The following is a 20,984-nucleotide window of genomic DNA, read 5'->3' on the forward strand; positions in this document are numbered from 1 at the left end:
CCCCTAAGAGTCCGATAAGTCCTAGCAACTAACCAACAACACAAGAATAACCACAGGATAAATCAGCGCTTCCCTAGTTCCCACCTGTTGCGGGACTTGGTCAGAGGGGATGAATCAGATTCCTCTAAAGCGTCCTTTTCCTTTTCCAGCCACTGACCCTCCCGCTTTCCGCTGCGACTCCGGAACGCAAGTCACTCTTTCCAGTCCAGCCCCCAAGGCCGGGCCCCCAGACAGCAGAGACCCCTGCCAGGGTAGGGAGCTCGATTGAGAATAGGGGGCTGTCCCGATCCGGGATGGAACCGAGGCGCAGATCTCCTGTAAAGCACCAGGAGCGCGTAAAGAATGCCCTAGGAGAGAAGACGCACCGAAGAAGAAAAGAACGTACTTTGACTGAGCTTCGGCCCGGGGACTCCAGACCTCTGGGGCGGGCCCTACAACCAGAACAAACCAACTCGTTCCCGGGCGTCTCCTTCCCCCTTCCCCATCCCGCCTTCCTTTAAGCCTCCTACTTCTCTTTCGCTTCCTCCCCCCTGCTCCGGGGGCACGTGGTCCCTCCCTGCTCTTCCTCGCCACAGCCCCTCCCCTCCAGGCCCATCCCGCGGCCCCTTCCTCCCAGAGTCTCCCGCTTCCCCTTTCCATTCGCTCTTCCGCCCCCGCTCTCCATCGTTCTTTCTGATTGGTCGCGCGCACCGGAGTCTGGTTGGCCAATCGGCGAGCGGGACTGGCGGCGATGGGCGTGGCCGCGGCGCCGGGGCCCTCAGATCGAGGCTGCCTCCCCCTCGCAGCCGGCAGCACATTCCGCCGCCGTTGCCGCCGCCCGGCTCCGCAGTTGTCTTCGCCGGAGCTGCGGTCGCGCTGGGGTTAGGGCGGGGGGGGACGGGCAGGGAGAGGCGAAGACCGCGGCGGAGGCAGGTGAGAGGAGGAAGGAAGCGGCGGGCACAGCAGCTCAGGCAGCGGCCCGGTTCCTGGGAGTGTCGGTGCGGCGTGGTGGTTGGGGCGGATCCCGCGGGGCCCGGGCGGGGGAAGGAGTCACCGGCCCGGCCATGGCGGACAACGAGAAACTGGACAACCAACGGCTCAAGAATTTCAAGAACAAAGGCCGCGACTTGGAGGTAAACTCGGGGACGCCGCCGGGATGAGGGCCGTGGGCCTCGGGTCGATCTCTGCCGGGACTCGGAGTGTGGGGAGTAGGGGCGGGAGCCGCCGCCGCCGCCGGGCCGCGGGGGAATGGCGCTGGGGGCCGGCCCGTCCGTGACGCGTGTGCTAACGCGCCGGGAAGTTTGTGTCGGGCCTGGTCCGCCTCCGCGGGGAGCGAGGTGCCGGGGTACGGCTGGCGCGGCCTAGGCCTGCCCCGCGGAGCCGGCCCGGCGCGGTTGCGAGGGGCTGGGCCTCGCGGCAGGGAGGCCGGGCGCGGCGAGTGTGGAGGAGGCGTGCGTGTGCCGCGCAGCCCCGGCCCGCCTGCGCCCCCAGCCTAGGAGCGGCGGCGGAGATTCCGGCTCTGGCTCCCGCATCGACGTCTGGGGCCGAGGGTGGGGAGGGAGGAGGGACTAGCGTGTGGCGACCGAGTGGGGCTCGGAAGTTCCTCAGCGAGGCCCGAGTCGTCTCCACTTAAAGGCACTTTCTCTGGTCTTTCCGACTCCCGCTTTACCCCTGCCTCCCCCCAATATCCAAACTACAGGAGTCAACTTCTCCGTTGAAAAAAAACACCCCCGGCGTGAGAGGCCTTCCTGGTGATGCTAACAGTGCCTTCCAGCGGCCTGTGTTTTACTGTGGATATAGCTGATGTGGATGAGCAAGATGTGGCTCACGGTGTGCGCTCTTCCTGGCAAAGGATAACCCTTATGTCAGCTTGTTCACAAATCTTTTTACCCCTTCCTGAGAGACCACCAGCTGCATTCTTATCTATAAAGTCCAAAGGGTTATTCAAAGCTGTCTTCCTCTAGTCTACAGTATCCTTTCCCTCCACCTGCCGGTGGTGGTGGTAATGGGGGATGGGGTGGGCTGCGGAATGGCACCATCACATTTTATTATTCTAAAAGGGTGAAAAAAACCCTTCATTATCTTAGATAACAGCTGCTTTTGAGGTTCTTAAGGTACATAAGGTGTGTGAGTTAAAACACCTATTAACAGATATATTAACAGATATAACACCTATAAACATTTTTGATAGACTTTTTCCCTTCAGTTTTACGAGTCTAGGTGAATAGGGGTTCTTTTGTTTGCCTTTTTTTTTTTTTAATTTTTAAGTATTTCCATTCTGCATCTGAATCAAGAGTTTAGCTTTTAAAAGAAGGTGGTCTAGTAGTATTTTTTATTTTTTTGTACTTTTTTAAACTGAAATCTTCAAATTCCCATTATCTGTTCCTGAACTTTGAGCTTTTGCCTAATTGAGATAGTGACTATTTGGGGGGCTTTCCACAAAGCCATTTACTCTCCAAGGCAGTTAATGCTGTCTCAGTGAGTTTCCTAGTTTGAGGGACTTAAATACTATCTGGTTAATTCTGTCATTCTTTTAAGGTTAACATCAGGCATAATTTTTATAATACCTTTTTTTTTTAATGAAAGAATTTTAACTTTATTGAGATGATTCACATGCTATTGAACGTGCCATTTAAATGTAGAATTTATGATTTTCATTGTTTAGTAGTGTAATGATGTGATGAAAAAAATTTTGACTTTTATGAATATTTAAAATGAGGGGGGAAAATCACAAATTACAAAACCTAAAAGCTTAAATGTGGCAAAATTAGAAAATCTAGAGAAATATCAATTAAATGCTTGACAGTCCTTCAAATTTCTTTCCCTTCTACTTTTCTGGCTGCTTTTTATTTTTTATTTTTATTTTTTTTTCCCCCACCCCGCCTCCTTCCTCCCCCTCTGCTTTTTATTTTTTAAACAACTTCATTGCGATGTAATTCACATACTATACAGTTCACCCAAATTTTTGGTATTTTCACTTAGTTGTACAGCCATCAGCACAGTCAGTCTTAGAACGTTTTCATTACCCTCCAAAAGAAACCCAGACTCACTAACAGTCATTCTGTCTTTTTAGATTTACCTATTCTAAATATTTCATATAAATGGAATTATACAGTATGTGATCTTTTATGACTGGCTTCTTTCAGGTAGCATAATGTTTTCAAGGTTTATACGTATTGTAAAAATAATGTATTAGTGCTTTATTTCTTTTTATAGCTGACTATTCCAGTGTGTGCATATACTGCTTTTTGTTCGTTCATTCATCATTTGATGGATATTTGCATTGTTTCCACTTTTTAATGATTATGCATAATGTTGCTCTGAATATTCATCTACACATTTTTTGTGTAGACCTGCATTTTCATTTCTCTTTGGTTTTACATGTATGGTAACTTTATGTGTCACTTTCTGTGGAATTGCCAAGCTGTTTTTAGGTGATCCTTATTTTTTAAATTCATGTTCTCCCCTCACTGTGTATCTCTTATTATTTTAGTCAAAATAAGATTAAGGGCTGATTCTATATTAGAACCATATTTGCTATGTGATTTTTTAAAAATAGCTGTAAATACACATTAAGTAAAATGTTTTGAGAAGTTCATTTTGCCTTATGGGCATCCTTTGGTGACTTTGATAACTGTATGTGCATTAGGAATATGAGTGTTTTCATGTTTCCACCTAAAGAAATGGGATATGATTCTGAGAAAGTCATCCTTTCTCCTCACTTGTAATTTATCCTGTCACATATGCCTGCAATGAAATAAAAACATCTTTTGTTATCTTTGGAGAATATTAGAAGGCCTATGTGTGTATGTGCTTAGTCGCACAGTCGTGTCCAACTCTTTGTGACCCTATAGACTGTAGCCCGCCAGGCTCCTCTGTCCATGGGATTCTCCAGGCAAGAATACTAGAGTGGGTTGCCATGCCCTCCTCCAAGGTATCTTCCAACCCAGGGATGGAACTCAGGTCTCCTTCGTTGCAGGCGGATTCTTTACTGTCTGAGCCACCAGGGAAGCCCTAGAAGCCCTAGTGTGTGTATTTATTAATTATATACATGCCTGTGTCCCTCAAAATACTAATTATGCCCATTTCTTCCCCCTCAAATATGGTTAATTAAATATTTCATGTTCTTCTTTTCATACAAGTCTTCAAAATCTGGCCTTGTACACTTAACAGAATATCTCAGTTTGGACTAGCTCCATTTCAGCTGCAGCTGTGGCTACCTTATTGGACAGCACTGATATAGAGGAGAGCAAGTAGAGTGAGATAACTAGCATTTTTGGTTTGATCTAACATTGTTTGGTTCCAAATTATGGGTACGAAATCCTGGAATTTAGTTTAATATCTAACTTTGTGTGTGACTTTGGGAGAGTCAGTTAATCTTACAGTTCTTTCATCTGTAAAATTAGAGGTACTTGACATCTACTTCCTATTGTGAAGATTAATAGGTTTAATGTTAGAAAGGTGCCTGGCAATTCTCTGAGTGTTTTATCACCTTCAGCTTTTCTTTTTAGGGGGAAGAAGGGGATTTAATAGGATTTAGTGGAATTGATTGTCTTGCTTCCTTATTTGCAGTTGGCTCCTTGTTTTTTCCTCCATGTGCATATATCTTACATTGAACTTAAAATTTATGGGAACATTTTTAATGTAGAGCTATGAATTGCCCATTGAAAGATAGTTTGGGAACAGGGAATTAGTGACCCTTCTAAAGTAAGAATTTCTGTTAGAATTGAAGCTAATTATATGACCTTCAATCTGATATTCATTCCTATCATTTATTCTAGCATTCTGGCTCCTCCAAAATATGGTCATGCTAACTTCTTGAAAGATAACGGCATTAAAGAAGGTGTATGTCAATACCCGTTTAAAATAACTTATAGGAACTGTCAGATGGTATTCAAGGTGTGGCTTCTTTTATGTAGTGTGATGAAGGATCATCATTAGTTTGAGATAGTAACCATAGAGAGGGTATGCACAGTTTAACACAGGAAATGGGTAGTGACCAAATTTCAAATTAAAAAATGAGTCAGAATAAAGCAGACCAAGTTCATCTAGCTTAAGTTTTAAATGTAGAGAGGTAGAGGGGAAATTCTCTTGTAGACTTTCTAATAAACCTGCATAATTTTTGTAGAAGTTCTGAGATTATCCAGGTTTGAATAGAGCATAAGTTTTGTTAGGTAAATAATTAGATTTTATAAAAACTGCTTTGAGAAAAACGATTACCCTAAAAATAAAAGAATATTAAAATACTACATAATTGGAAACTTATAATCGTCCACGCAACATGAAATATGAAGTCAGCTTGAACTTTAGGAAAAAATTACTTGGTTGGCAAGAGTTTAATAAATTGATCAGCTGTTTTGTTGTTTAGAAATGGCCTTGGTGATTTGTTAAACTGTACAGAGTGAAAGGCATTGTTAAGCTATTAAGTCTTGTTAACTTTTAGAGACTGACCTCTCTCATCACAAATCTTGGAACATATTTGCTATACTTAAAATAACCACTGTCTAATTTTTCATATAATAGTCCAGGCATGTGACAATAGGAAATATCTGATAGAAATATAGTTGGGAATTAAATAATTGTGCTTTCTGCCAGCTTTCCTAGTTTATAAGGCAACCAATTTCAGAATTGCTTCATTGGTAATTTTCTTAGAGATATCAAGATCTTTGTTTTTCATAGAGCCTAGTATGTCAGATGTGAATATAACAAGATTGGGAAGAGTTGTAGGAGTAATTTAGCTTTAAAAGAATGAAAATACTTTAGAAAAAAAATGTGTAGGTAATTTTTAAACATTGATCTCTTGTATCTGATAGTGGTTGTGGGTCCTTAAGGTATTTTTTAATGTTGCTGAAACAGCATTCATCTACTTGAGGCCTATAATAATGAAATGAGAGCTTGTCCAATCTAACCTTGAGTGATAATTGTGATACTCACAGGTTTAGTTTTAGAACAGAGGAGAAGTTTGATTAAAGGGAACTAACTTCTTCTTCAGCATCTGCTGTATATACTTTTACTTGTATTCTCATTTCTCTCAATCATAGAAGTAGGGATTACTATTCATTATGTAAAGAAAACATTCTAGAGTTACATGACATAATAGCTTAACATTCAAGGGAATGACTTTAACGCAGATGTTTCAAAGTGAAATCTGTACTATTTGTATTATGTTTAGGACCTCTCTTTAGCTTCTCTCAGCCTTAATACAGATCTCAAAGTTGATTAAAGGGTAAATGGAAAGCACCTAGTATGGTCCATGGGGTATAATAGGCATTCAGTAAGGATATTTTGTTGTTGTTGTTTTTACCAGAGATATTTTTGGAAATTGTGTTTCATTTGTAGACTTTAAACTAGAGAACACAATCCATTTACTTACTGTCCTTTCCATCTTAGTAAGACAGGTATGAAGAAGACTCCCCCTTCTACAGATCAAATGAAAACAGTCTTTATATTGGCACCTACTAAATAAGGACAAAATATATGTGGTTGTAATGGCCTTAGTTCAGAAATTTTCAGAGCATTGGGTCTCAAGACCCATTTATGCAGTTAAAAATAAGGACCCTCAAAAAGCCTTATTTGCAGGTTTCTATCAACTTTTACCATTTTAGAAGTTAAACAAGTAAGAATTTTTAAAAATATTAATTCATAAAATAGCAATAATAGAGGAGTTTTATATAAACATAAATTTCCAGCCAAAGAGAACTGATTTTTCAAAACCCTCCAAAATTGGTGAGAAGAATGGCCATGTTTAACACTTTTCTTGAGTCTCTTTAATATTTGGCTTTAGAAAAGATAGGTGAATTCTCAATTTTTGTGATATACTCTTTTGGTTGAAGTATATGAAGAATTGCCAGCTTCACACAATAGGCAGTTGAAAAAGGGAAGAACACTTAATAATCTTTTTAGATAATTATAAAAATTACTTTGATATACCATATCATACCATATAAGCCCAAGCTCCATAGTTTCTTTAAAAAGTTAGTTGCAGTATGGAATCTGAAATCACTTAGTAAACTTCTTACTCTTACATTAAAATCCACTGGTCTGTCTTACCCTTGGACATTACTGATTTTGTAACATCGTGTGTTGGTCATTTGGAAAATACTAGTTCACTGAGTTATGTAGATCTTCCAGATGCTGACACACTTGATTATACAGTAAAAATTCACAGTTAGCATCACCACATAAGTTCATCAGAAAAATCTTAAATATTGGAAGTCTGTCAAGCTCACAGTGGTAGATAGAAGTTTTCCAAAGTTCTTATCTTCACTTTAAAGCTCAAACTTTATCATTAGCAACGAATACTGTAAGTTGTTTTTCTTGAAGCTATAAGCTCACTTTGCTCATTTTTGTGAAAACATCTGCCAGATACTGAATAGCCATAATTTGTCTGTCAGTTGTTCTTTCAAGTAAAAATGATGTTCCATGAAAAAAGTGGCTAGTTCAATTAGCAACTCAAACAGTCCCACAAATACTTTTTCCTGAGACAGTCATCCTGCTGCAGGCGTATTCTGTAGAAATGGTTTGTGTGTGTTCCCCATTTTATCACAAAATTTTAGAAAGAAAAGGCTTTAAAAAAATTTTTTTAATAACAGTAACAATTTTTTTTACTGATGTATCAAGGACATTCTCAAGTGAGCTGCCTCTTTTCTTTTTAACTGAAATACAGTGATTGCTTTATCCACTGCAGTGCTGTACAGTGCAAATGTTAACTGAATAAAAACAACTATTAGTAGTAATTTAAGAAAATAGTTTTGCCCTTGTGGACCCTCTGAAAAGGTCTCACTGTCCCCACAGGGGCTTGTTGACCACACTTGGAGAATCATTGTCTTTGTGTATTGTAGGTTCTGTTATAGGCGATAGTCACTTTTAATTGATACAAGGCTCTTAAAAGGCTTTATAGTATCACAGTTAAATAACATGGACTATGGAGTCATACCTTGATTTGAACCCTAGTTCCTCTGTTCAGTAGTTACAGAAGTTAACTTAGTATCTTTGCAGGCAGAGTGAATGGTGGCTCTATTTGTATCAACTTGCTTCATCATACATTACAACCAAATAACCCTCCTCCCCCAACTGTGTGTTCCCTGTCAGAGTAACATTTTGTTTGCAGTTCCTTTTGTACCACTGTGCACCATAATTCAAATCACATCACATGAATTGGAGAAGCCTTCTTTTTCCCTTCATTAGCACTCAAGTGAAAGCCTACTTTCTCCTGCATGCTTAACCAAATTGTCACAAAATTACTGATTTCTGACTTCATTTCTCTAATCCTGTGTTGTAAGTAGTTTTGTAAATACTTTATGTAGATTTTGTTAACTGATGGCCCACAAAACTAAATTGAACCAGAAAATAGCTCAAATTCACACCATTTGGTACACATAATGAAAAATGGCTTAAGGCCATAGTCATTTGCTGGTACTATAAGATTAGCTTGATTATAAAATGCTAAACTTTTCTTTTACTGTTTATGTATTATTAGGATAAAATTTGATTAACTATCACTTTTACCCTCAATTAATTTACATTCAATTAATGTAAATTAACATTTTCAATAATGGTGTGTTTTGACAAACCTGAAACTTTAATTAACAAAAGTCAGAATCCTAAGATAATGTGGTGTTTCATAATTTGGTGACAGACATTTTTAATATTAGAAAGCAAATTATGTTCTGCTTCAGTTTCCAGTTCTTTAAATGAAAACTTTAGTTGCCTGGTAACTACTCTTAATACTTGTTTAGTGTTTTTATGGCTGCACCACATGCGGAATCTTAGTTCCCCCACCAGGGGATGAACTCAAGCACCCTGCAGTGGAAGCGCAGTCTTAACCACTGGACCACCAGGGAACTACCTTGTTTTAGTTTTTATAGTATGTCTTTGTGTTTCCTTAAAGTAAATGTTACATAAATTTAGTTACAGTAATTATTTACCTGGTTGTATTAAATAACCCTACACTTTTTGCCACCCATCCTGCCTATTTTCCTGTTCCTCTTTAGCCACTTTGAGCTTTTCAGGTACAGGGGTAAAAAGCAAAATAAAGTTTTGAGATTTTTTTAATAATTACTCTAGGTTCTCTAGTAATTATTAAACCCTATATTTTCTGGCTTTCTTTAGAATAGTGACTTTAAATACCATAAACTTTTTCCATAATGTTGATATTAAAAGTTAGGTCTGATAGCTTTAGGCTGAAAAGGCTGGTTTTTTTAATATTCAGAGCGCAACTTGAATTAGTTTAAGCACAATGAGGGAATCTGGCTCTTAAAAACCAGGAAGTTCAGAGCTGTAGCTCACTTTGTAAGAGCTCTAATGAAAGTCTAGGGAAGGACTCTGATCAAGATTTGATTGCATGCTTGTACCTGAATTTAGTCACTGTGGGCAGAGGAATATGGCTTTGTAATTGGCCAGTACAAAGTCATGTGCCACAGACCAGGTGTGTGTGGGGGGGTGGCGGGGATTGATTGGAAAGGTGTTGGTGTGGTGGTTTCATTGCTAAAGTTGTGTCTGACTCTTTGCAACCCCATGGACTGTAGCCCGCCAGGCTCCTCTGTCCATAGGATTTCTTGGCAAGAATACTAGAGTATTTCCTTCTCTAGAAAATACTGCCATTTCCTTCTCCAAGGGATCTTCCTGACTCCAGGATCAAACCTGCAGACCCGCATCTCCTACATTGCAGACACATTCTTTTACTGCTGAGCCACCAGGGAAGCCCCAATTAAACCACAGGTTTCCCTGAATCAGAGGCCTATCTGTTTCAAGGAAAAAGGAAGAAAAAGCCTATTGAAGATAAGTATAAAGCACTACCATACAGTATAGATGTAGAATGGTTTTTTATTTTGCCTTTGACTTTTATATAGAGATGTTCATTCACAGGTATAGCTACAGATTTGAGTTCATCTTTTTTTTTTACATAGATGTTTGTAAAAACTATTTGTAGTAGCCTCAAATTGGAAACATCTAAACATTCATTAGCAGGTTAATGGACAGTCTGTGGTATATACATACAATGGGTTAGCTCAGCAATAAAAACAAATGATTGATACAGGCAAAATGTGACTCTAAAAACTATCATACTGAATGAAATAAGCTGGACCAAAAAAGAATATACACTATAATTTTGACTTCATTTGTTGATCAACTATTTTCTTAAACATCTTATATCAGTGTTCACATTGTTTTCTCTTAATGTCTTGAATAATTTTTCTCAATTCCCTTTTGTTCCCCAGCTTTAAAATAGTAACAGTATTATCTTTAAATTATGAAAAAGCTTATTTAGGACCAATAAACAAATGCAGTGTATGATCAAGATCATTAATCATTAAGCTGAAAACCATAATGAGATACCACTTCCTACTAGTATAGCTGTAAGCAAAAAAATAAACCAGTGTTGGTGATGATGTAGAGAAAGTAGAACCCTCATACATGGCTAATGAGAATATAAAATGGTTCAGCTACTTTGGAATGCAGTTTGGCAGTTCCTCAAAAAGTTAAACAGTTAACATGTGACCCAGCAGTTCCACTCCTAGGTATAAACCCAAGAGAATTGAAAACAAGTGTCTGCACGAAAACTTGACCAAGAATGTTTGTAGTAGCATTATCTAAAATAGGCAAAACATGGAAACAACCCAAATATCCATCAACTCAAGAATTGATAAACAAAATGTGGTATATGCATACAGTGGAATATTATTCTACCATAAAAAGAATTTAACTACTGCTGCAGATTACTACATGGGTGAACCTTGAAAACATTATGGTACCTGAAAGAAGCCAATTAGAAAAAATCACATATTCTATAATTCCAATTATATGAAATGTCCAGGATAGGGAAATCCAAAGAGACCAAGTAGATTAGTAGTTGCCAAGGCCTGGGTTAAGAGGCAAATGGGAAATGGCTGCTAATAGGCATGGGGCTTTTTGTGGTGAAAATTATGATCTGGAATTAGATGGTGGTGATTGATGTGCAACTTTGTGGATATACTAAAAACCACTGAATTTTACATTTTGAATAGTAAATTGTGTCGTATGTGGTTTATATCCCAATAAAGTTGTAGCTTAATTAAGAGAAATAAGTAGGGATTACGGTAACTTTCTACTGCCTAAGGGTCACAGATAAACTGTTGGCAGCTCTTTTTCACTTAACTTCTTCATCTACTCTTCCCTGAATTGAATTCATTTGTTCAGCAAATATTTATTTAGTTTCTTTGTCTGAGGTTCTGTTGTAAGTGAGGCTTGAGCAATGAGTAACACAGGCTAAATTCCTCTTTTCATGGTTTTTGCATTCTAGCAGGTCACGATTTCTCAGAGCCCTGCTCTGAACTGACTCTGTGGGGATATTTAGCTACTGTGAGCTAATGTTGTAGATAGCTTATTTTTCTTTCCTAAACTCAAATTTATAATAAATAATATACCTCAGATTTGAAGAGAAACAACATCTTAAATGTTTGCCATTCAGTAACTCTTCCCTTGAGATTTGTGGAAAAGGTTGACTTCAAGAATGAGAAGACCTAGGATTGCATCTCATTAGCTATATGCCATTAGGAAAGCTTTCTCATAATTTTTTTTTTAGCCTCAATTTCTGTAAAATTGAGGGAAATTAATGTAAAATTGATTCTGGAAAAGATTGAAGGCAGAAGGAGAAGAGTGTGACAGAGGATGAAATAGCTGTATGGCATCACCAATTCCATGAACATGAACTTGGGCAAACTCCAGGAGATGGTGAGGGACAGGGGGGCCCGGCATGCTGCAGTTCATGTGGTGGCAAAGAGTCAGACCCGACTAGCAACTGAACAACAAATTCTGTAAAATTAAAGTCTCACTTTAGTGGATACTTACTTTGATTAAGCTTTTAAGAATGCAAGGAACAGGGAATTCCTTGGCAATTTAATGGTTAGGACTTGATGCTTTCACTGCTGAGGGCCCGGGGTTCAGTCCCTGGTTGGGGAATTATGATTACATAAGCCGCAAGGCACAGCCAAATAAAAAGAAAAAAAGCAAGGAACACCCTATTCAGACTATGTCAAATAAGCGTGAGGCATTAGGAAAATTAAGGAACCAGTGTTCACATTATCCAAGATTATTTCAGGTAGGAATGTCTTGGTAGGAATTCCTGGATCTTTGCTCTGCTGCTCTGCCAGCCACTAATTCAGCTGGTAAATTGTATTTTTCCTAGATTCCGACTCTTATAGTCTTTATGTAACTTTTGTGTTGAATTGCTCACAGAATCTGCTTGCACTAATAAGCTGTGTCCAAACTGAGGCAGATTGTTTTTACTGCTGGCCTGATTATGAATTGGCTTTTCCCCTTCATCTCCCGACCTGTCATGTGTGGGGTCAGGGAAAGTGGGTGTCACATAAGTAACATTCTTTGCTGATTTTGCAACAACATCCCTGGAAAGAAGTTTCTTTTAGATAATGTTTTTTAAGTTTGATACTAGTTAATGTCACTCCATTCTTACTTTTCTGTTAACTTTCTCCTCACTATTAAAATCTTGGGCAAATCATTATTACCTTGTCATTATCTCATATTCACAGTGGTTGCCTTATTTCTGCTATTGCTCTTCTCTAATTCATAATAAACCAGCATGATTCTTTAAAAATAAATAAATCCAGTCACACTGCTCTACTTCAGTTGCATCCCACCACATTTAGCTTACAAACTCCTTACTGAGACCTTTAAGGCCTTGCTACATCTGGTGCTTGTCTCCTCCTTCTACCTCACTCAATTTATTATCTCCCCTTACTATTCTCTCATTCATCTTTTAATTTCTCTAACAGAATAATAGTCCTCTCTTCAGGCCTTTTACACATGCCTTTCTGTCAGAACGCCCTCCCCACTCCCTTCACCTGCTTGGTTATTTCTCATCTTTTGAATCTTCAATATCATTTACCTGAAGAGGCCATCCCTGAACAAGCTTGTTGAAAGTTAAATCCTTCTGTTGTTTTCCTTAAGAATATTTAGCATAATTTGTTAGTGTATTAACTCAGTGTTCATTTCTCCCTTCAGACTGCAAGCTCCCTGAGAGTATGTACCTTGTCTATTTTGTACACCACTCTCTTCTGAATTCTCATCACAGAGCCTGGCATATAAGCAGCACTTAAACAGTATTTCTGGGAATCAAATGAAATTTTAAAAACAAAAAGCCATGGACTCTGAAGTTAAACTCTGAAGGTTAAAATTAGCGACTAAATGAAAAATTTTTTTTCAAATCAAGTTAATTTTTTTCTCTTGGAATGGTAATGGCATGGTAATTGTAGAAGTTGGAATAGGAAAAATAAAATAATCCTCTATAACCTTGCTGCTATTATCTTTTGTGATGTTTTCTTTTTCTTGTGTACATTTTTCAAGTATATTTGGCCTTAATTTGGGTTTGTAGTTGGAATATAGCAAAGTTTTTCAGCCTTGGCACAGTTGGCATCTTCAGCCAGGTAATTCTTTGTTGTGGGAAACTTCCCGTTGTAGAATATTTAGCAGTATCCCTTGCCTTTGTCCATTTGATGCCAGTAACATATCTATCTGTTCCCTCTCATCTGCAAGTTGTAAAAAATCAAAATTGTCTCCAGAAATAGCCATATGTCCCACAGGTGACAAAATCATCCTGGGTGAGAACCCCTGGAGCGTAGTCTTGTGGGTATAGAATTAACAAAACACCAAGAAGGAACAACCTGAAAAGGAAACTGAGAGGCATACCCATTTACAATAGCATTGAAAGGAATAAATTGCTTAGGAATAAAAGGAACCAATGAGAAGAAAAACTTTTACATGGGAAACTGTAAAATGTTGCTGAAAGAAATTAAAGAGGACACAAATAGAGACATAACTGTATTCATGAATTAAAAGACTTATTATTGTTAAATGTCAGTACTACCCAAAGTGATCTACAGATTTAATGCAATCTCTAGCAAAATCTAAATTGTGTTATTTGTAGAAAAATCCATCTTAAAATTTATATGGAATCTAATGGGCCTAAATAGCCAAAAATAATCTTGGGGAAAAAAAGAGATAAAGTTGGAGATGTCATATTTCTTGGTTTTAAAACTTAGTATTATACAAAACTACAGTAGTAAAAACTGTAGGATTTGCACAAAATCAGGCATATATACCAGTGGGATAGAATGGGGAGCCCTCAAATAACTCTTGCATATATGGGCACATGATTTTTGGTGAGAGTATCAAGAGCATTCAATGGACATTCAAAAGACAGGCTTTTCAACAAATGGTGCTGAGAAAATTTGATATCCACAAGCAAAAGAATGAAGTGGGACATTCACCTAACACCATATAAAAAAATTAACTCAGAATGTACCAAGGGCATAAATAAAAGACAAAACCATAAAACTCTTAGAAGAAAACATAGGACAAAGGCTTCATGACATGGATTTAGCAATAATTTCTTGGATATGACACCAAAGGCAGAGGTAACAAAAGAGAAAATAGATAAATTGGACTACATAAAACTTGAAGATTTCTGTACATAAAAGGACCTGGCCAACATAGTGAAAAGGCAGCTGGCAGAATGGGAGAAAATATTTGCATATCTAATATGTGATTAATATCTTGAATATATAAAGAATTCTTACAGCTCAATAATAAACCATTTTTAAATGGGCAAAGGATTTGAATAAACATTTCTCCAAGGAAAATAGATACAGATGGCAGGAAAGAATCCGTCTGCCAATTCAGGAGACGCAAGTTTGATCCCTGGGTCAAAGATCCCCTGGAGAAGAAAATGGCAACCCACTCCAGTATTCTTGCATGGGAGATCCTATGGAAAGAGGACCCTGGTGGGCTACAGTCCATGGGGTCACAAAGAGAGTCAGACACGACTTAGCAACTGAACAACAGCATATGAGAAGATTCTCAGCGTTACTAGTTGAGGAAGTGGAGATCAGAATCACAGTGGGAAAACCACCTCATGTTTAGAATGACTGCTTAAAAAACAAAATAACAAGTGTTGATGAAGATGTGGAGAAATTGGTACTCTAGTACACTGTTGGTAAGAATGCAAAATGGTTCAGCCACTGTGGAAAATGATATGCTGATTCCTCAAAAAATTAAAAATAGGGTTACCATATGACCCAGCAGTTCTACCTCTGAGTTAGGAATATACCCAAAAGAATTGGAAAAGACTTGAAAGAGATATCTGTACACTTGATATATATATTTGTACACTTAATATCTGTAGCAGCATTATTTATAGTAATCAAAACATAGAAGCAAACCATGTGTTGTTCAGTGGGTAAATGGACAAATAAAATGTGGTATACGCATACAATGAAATATTCTGACCTAAGAAGAAAGAAAATTCTGGTACATGCTACAATGCGGATAAAACTTAAGGCCATTATGTTCAGTCACAAAGAGCAAAAATTAATATAATTCCACTTATATTAGGTAAAAGGTGGAGAAGCTCTATACAGTCACCAAAAACAAGACCGGGAGCTGACTGGCTCAGATCATGAACTCCTTATTGCCAAATTCAGACTTAAATTGAAGAAAGTAGGGAAAACCACTAGACCATTCAGGTATGACCTAAATCAAATCCGTCACGATTACACAGTGGAAGTGACAAATAGATTTAAGGGACTAGATCTGATAGACGGAGTGCCTGATGACCTATGGACCAAGGTTCCTGACATTGTAGAGGAGACAGAGATCAAGACCATCCCCAAGAAAAAGAAATGCAAAAAAAACCAAAATGGCTGTCTAGGAAGGCCTTACAAATAGCTGTGAAAAGAAGAGAAGTGAAAAGCAAAAGAGAAAAGGAAAGATATAAGCATCTGAATGCAGAGTTCCAAAGAATAGCAATAAGAGATAAGAAAGCCTTCCTCGGTGATCAGTCCAAAGAATTAGAGGAAAACTATAGAAAAGGAAAAACTGGAGATCTCTTCAAGAAAATTAGAGGTACCAAGGGAACATTTCATGCAAAGATGGGCTCAATAAAGGACAGAAATGGTATGGACTTCACAGAAGCAGAAGATATTAAGAAGAGGTGGCAAGAATACACAGAAGAACTGTACAAAAATGATCTTCATGGTCCAGATAATCATGATAGTGTGATCATTCACTTAGAGCCAGACATCCTGGAATGCAAAGTCAAGTGGGCCTTAGAAAGCATCACTATGAACAAAGCTAGTGGGGGTGATGGAATTCAAGTTGAGCTATTTCAAATCCTAAAAGATGATGCTGTGGAAGTGCTGTACTCAATATACCAGCAAATTTGGAAAATTCAGCAGGGGCCATAGGACTGGAAAGTGTCGGTTTTCCTTCCAATCCCAAAGAAAGGCAATGCCAAAGAATGTTCAAACTACCGCACAATTGCACTCATCTCACACGCTAGTAAAGTAACGTTCAAAATTCTCCAAGCCAGGCTTCAACAATACGTTAACTATGAATTTCCAGATGTTTAAGCTGGTTTTAGAAAAGGCAGAGGAACTAGAGATCAAACTGTCAACATCCGTTGGATCATCGAAAAAGCAAGAGTTCCAGAAAAACATCTGCTTTGTTGACTATGCCAAAGCCTTTGACTGTGTGGATCACAACAAACTGGAAAATTCTTCAAGAGATGGGAATACCAGACCTCTTGGCCTGCCTCTTGAGAAATCTGTATGCAAGTCAGGAATCAACAGCTAGAACCAGACATGAAACAACAGACTGGTTCCAAATCGGGAAAGGAGTACGTCAAGGCTGTATATTTTTACCCTGCTTATGTAACTTACATGGAGAGTACATCATGAGAAACGCTGGGCTGGATGAAGCACAAGCTGGAGTCAAGATTGCCGGGAGAAATATCAATAACCTCAGATATGCAGATGACACCATCCTTAATGGCAGAAAGCAAAGAAGAACTAAAGAGCTTCTTGATGAAAGGGAAAGAGAGTGGAAAAGGTGGCTTAAAACTCAGCATTCAGAAAACTGACATCATGGCATCTGGTCCCATCACTTCATGGCAAATAGATGGGGAAACAGTGTAAACAGTTACAGATTTTATTTTGGGGGGGCTCCAAAATCACTGCAGATGGTGACTGCAGCCATGAAATTAAAAGATGCTTGCTCCTTGGAAGAAAAGTTATGACCAACCCAGAGAGCATATTAAAAAGCAGAGACACTACTTTGCCAACAAAGGTCCATCTAGTCAAAGTTATGATTTTTCCAGTGGTCATATATGGATGTGAGAATTGGAGTGTAAAGAAAGCTGAAAGCTGAAGAATTGATGCTTTTCAACTGTGGTGTTGAAGAAGACTCTTGAGAGTCCCTTGAACTGCAAGGACATCCAACCAGTCCATCCTAAAGGAAATCAGTCCTGAATACTCATTGGAAGGATTGATGTTGAAGCTGAAACTCTAGTAATTTGGCCACATGATGTGAAGAACTGACTGATTTGAAAAGACCCTGGTGCTGGGAAAGATTGAAGGCAGGAGGAGAAGGGGACGACAAAGGATGAGATGATTGGATGGCATCACCGACTTGATGGACATGGGTTTGGGTAGACTCCAGGAGTTGGTGATGGACAGGGAGGCCTGGTGTGCTGCAGTCCACAGGGTCGCAAAGAGACTTGACACAGCTAAGCGACTGAAGTGAAGTGAACTGAATAATAGCAAAATTCATAGAAACAGAAAGTAACTTAATGGTTGCTGGGCCAAAAAGGAAATAGGGAATTGTTTAGTAGGTATGGAAAGAAAATGAAAGTCGCTCAGTCGTGTTTGACTCTGCGACTCCTTGGATTACACAGTCCATGGAATTCTCCAGGCCAGAATAGTGGAGTGGGTAGCCTTTCCCTTCTCCAGGGGATCTTCCCAACCCAGATATGGAGTTTTAATTTAAAAATGGGTATGATAGTAAATTTTATGTCATGTATATTGTAAGTTTAAAAGAAGAAAAGAAAAAACACTTGACAACAAATGTTAGGATGTCGAGCAGGGGGAACTCTCATTTATTTCTGGTGGGAATACAAATTGGTACAGTCACATTGAAAGACAGTTTGGCAGGGGGTCTTACAAAACTGAACATAACTCTTGCCATACAATTCATTAATCACACTGGTATTTATGCAAATGGAGGTAAGTAACTATGATACATCCAGACAGTGGAATATTACTCAGCATTAAGAAAAAATGTTCTACCAAGCTATGAAAAGACATGGAGGAAGCTTAAATATATACTATTAAATGAATGATGCCAGTCTAAAAGGATCACCTGTTGTATCACTCCAACTATGTTACATTCTGGAAAAGCCAAAACTGTAGAGACAATAAAAGATGAGTGTTTCCAGAGATTATAGGCAGAGTAGGACAGTGAAACTAATCTGTATGGTACTGTGATGATGCATGTGTGCTCAGTCACCTAAGACTGTGACCCTGTGGACCATAGCCCACCAGGCTCCTCTGTCCATGGGATTCTCCAGGTAAGGATACTGGAGTGAGTTGCCATTTTCTTCTCCAGGGGATCTTCCCGACCCAGGGGTCAAACCCGGGTCTCTTATTTTTCCTGCATAGGCAAGCAGGTTCTCAGCCCTAGCGCCACCTGAGTGGATACATGTTATTTTACATTTGCCAAAACTTGTAGAATGTGCCCTAATGTCAACTATGAATTTTGGGTGATAGTGATATGTCTTAGGTTCATCATTTGTAACTAAGGTGTCAACCTGGTTCAGGATGTTAATAGTGGAAGAAGGGCTAGGAATACATGAGAACTCTGAACTTTCTGTTTTTCTGTGGACTTGAAACTGCTCTAATGTTTATTTTTCAAAAAAGTATATATAGGGACTTCCTGACAGTCCAGTGCTTAAGAGTTTGCCTTCCAGTGCAGTGGGTGTGGGTTTGATCCCTGGTCTGGGAGCTAAGATCCCACATGCCTGAAGGCCAAGAAGCCAAAACATAAAACAGAAGCAGTGTTGTAACATTCAATAAAGATTTTTTAAAAGATCCACATCAAAAATATATTTTTAAAATGTATGTATGTCATGATATTATCCATATTAAAATGTTAAATATATAAAGCTTTAACAGATTTATTGATACACAGTCAAAACACCCATGAGAATTCAGGGAAATGGTTGTTTCTGGCAAGGCAAAAGGGAAGGGTAGAGTAGAGGGTTGAGGCTGGAGTGAGATTTTAGCAATATCTATAACACTCTGAAATTTTTATTTCTTTAAAAAATGAAGCAAATAGAGCAAAATAGTGGCATTTATTGATACATGAGTGTTTTACAATTTTCTTTTTTTGTATATTTGACTTTTTTTAATAACTTCATTCTTATAGATAAAGTGACTAATTTGGGAATATATGTTAAAATATAGTCTACTTCATTGACTACAATGATAGAGGAGGAACTATTATTTACATAAATTTAGTCTTTTCCTGAAATACTGTTACCTACTCAGAAATGAGAATGCCTGCAGAGTGACTTCAGAGAATAAGAACGGGCTAGAGAGTGAGGTTTATTTTCATTTGAAGAAATCTGTTTTGTAGGTACCAGAGCTCACCTTTAAAAGTTCTGTAACTTATTCACCTACAGTACTATAGCACAGTAAAGGAGACATGGATTAGAAGCTTTGATTCTTGGGTAGTGCTTTTTACCTTTTTAAGTTCCCAGAAATGGCAATAAATGGTAACAGGAACAGACCAGAATTCATAGTAGATGGGGTACAGGTATTGTTTCTATGATGTTGAGCCATATTACAAAGTAAATATACAGTAATCTGATGGTTCTCAGTCATCATCTTATTTTCCCTAAAACCAGCATTTGACATAGTTAATTGTGTATATGTCCTTGAAAAAGTAATTTTTTTTACTCGATTCCAGGTTTGCACAGATTCCTACTGTCTTCTGTCTCACTGAGTCTTAGTCTTCTACCCCTTAGAGTGCCTGAAGTTGTGTTCATTCCATAGATAATTATCAGATCACCTAGTTTTAAATACAGTTTATACACAGCCAGCTTTTTAAGTTGATGTTTTTAGTCCTAACTTCTTCCTTGAACCCTCTGCTCAATTGACTGCTTGATGTCTCATTTTGATTAATTATAAGCATATTCAGCTCAGCATTTTCAAAAGTGATATTACCCTCTAAACCTGCTCATCATTCAGTCTGCCCCATCTCAGTAAATGGTAGTTCTGTCTTTGACTTACTTGGACCAGAAAGCTTCCAGCTCTTATTGTTTCCTCTCTTCCCAGTCTTATCTATCCCATTAATTAGCACATTTTGTAGGTTCAGTCTTCAGAATCCACATCTCATGATCTCCACTGCTCTGCTCCAAACTGTCATCTTTTACTGGAATTCTATAGCTATGGTGTATTCCCAACACAGTAGCTGGAATGATTCTGTTCCTGTCACTATGTCTCCCTTTGCTCAAAACCCATCAGTGACTTTCTGCCTCACTAAGTAAATGCCAAAATCTTTACAGTGGCCACCATTTCCTGCTCCTTAATTCATTGCGTATCAGCCAGCTGGACTCTTTGCTTTTCTTTCCTCTCATGTCTGGTCATTTTTTATTTGCTAATTCCTCTGCCTTGAATACTTTCTGCCAAATTACCCACATGGCTTGCTCACTCATCTTAAGGTCTTTACTTAAAAATATCCCCCTTCTTGACTTTATATTTTTTCTCTATAATATTTTTCACTATCTAACATACTATATATTTTAGTTTTTATTAATTGTCTTTCCCCAGACTAGGTTCCATGAAGACGAGATTTGTGTCCTTTTGTTCCCTGCTGTGTCCTTAACTCTGAAAACAGTTTGTGGTACATAGTGATCAGTAAACATTTGTTGAGTGAATGACTGGCTTTCTGTGTAGATGTACATGTCTGTTTAGTATGTGAACATAATTAATGTTTCTCAAATGGTGTTTTAATGGAGTAATTCAGTGATTTGCCTTTCAGTAAAGTTTTTCTGTTGGCAGTGTGAAAATCTTTGAACTTTAGTTCACAAAGAAAAATTACTATTTTGAAAATAGGAAAAAGGAAAATTAGCTTATTTGAAGAAAGATGCCACAGAAGCAGACCTAGAATGAAAA

At 38.6% G+C, this 20,984-nt stretch overlaps 1 protein-coding gene across 1 annotated transcript in view; it reads left to right on the forward strand.

Moving 5' to 3' along the window:
- Positions 1-694: 694 nt before the first annotated feature.
- Positions 695-20,984, forward strand: part of KPNA4 (karyopherin subunit alpha 4) — a 62,281-nt gene continuing 41,991 nt past the window's right edge. The window contains exon 1 of the mRNA XM_027542370.1: positions 695-1,112. Coding sequence (XP_027398171.1) covers positions 1,044-1,112 — 69 coding nt within the window. The 5' untranslated portion in view covers positions 695-1,043. The remainder of the gene's footprint in view (positions 1,113-20,984) is intronic.

The sequence above is a fragment of the Bos indicus x Bos taurus genome, chromosome 1 (genome assembly GCF_003369695.1).
Source record: "Bos indicus x Bos taurus breed Angus x Brahman F1 hybrid chromosome 1, Bos_hybrid_MaternalHap_v2.0, whole genome shotgun sequence".
Classification (NCBI taxonomy): Eukaryota; Metazoa; Chordata; class Mammalia; order Artiodactyla; family Bovidae; genus Bos; species Bos indicus x Bos taurus.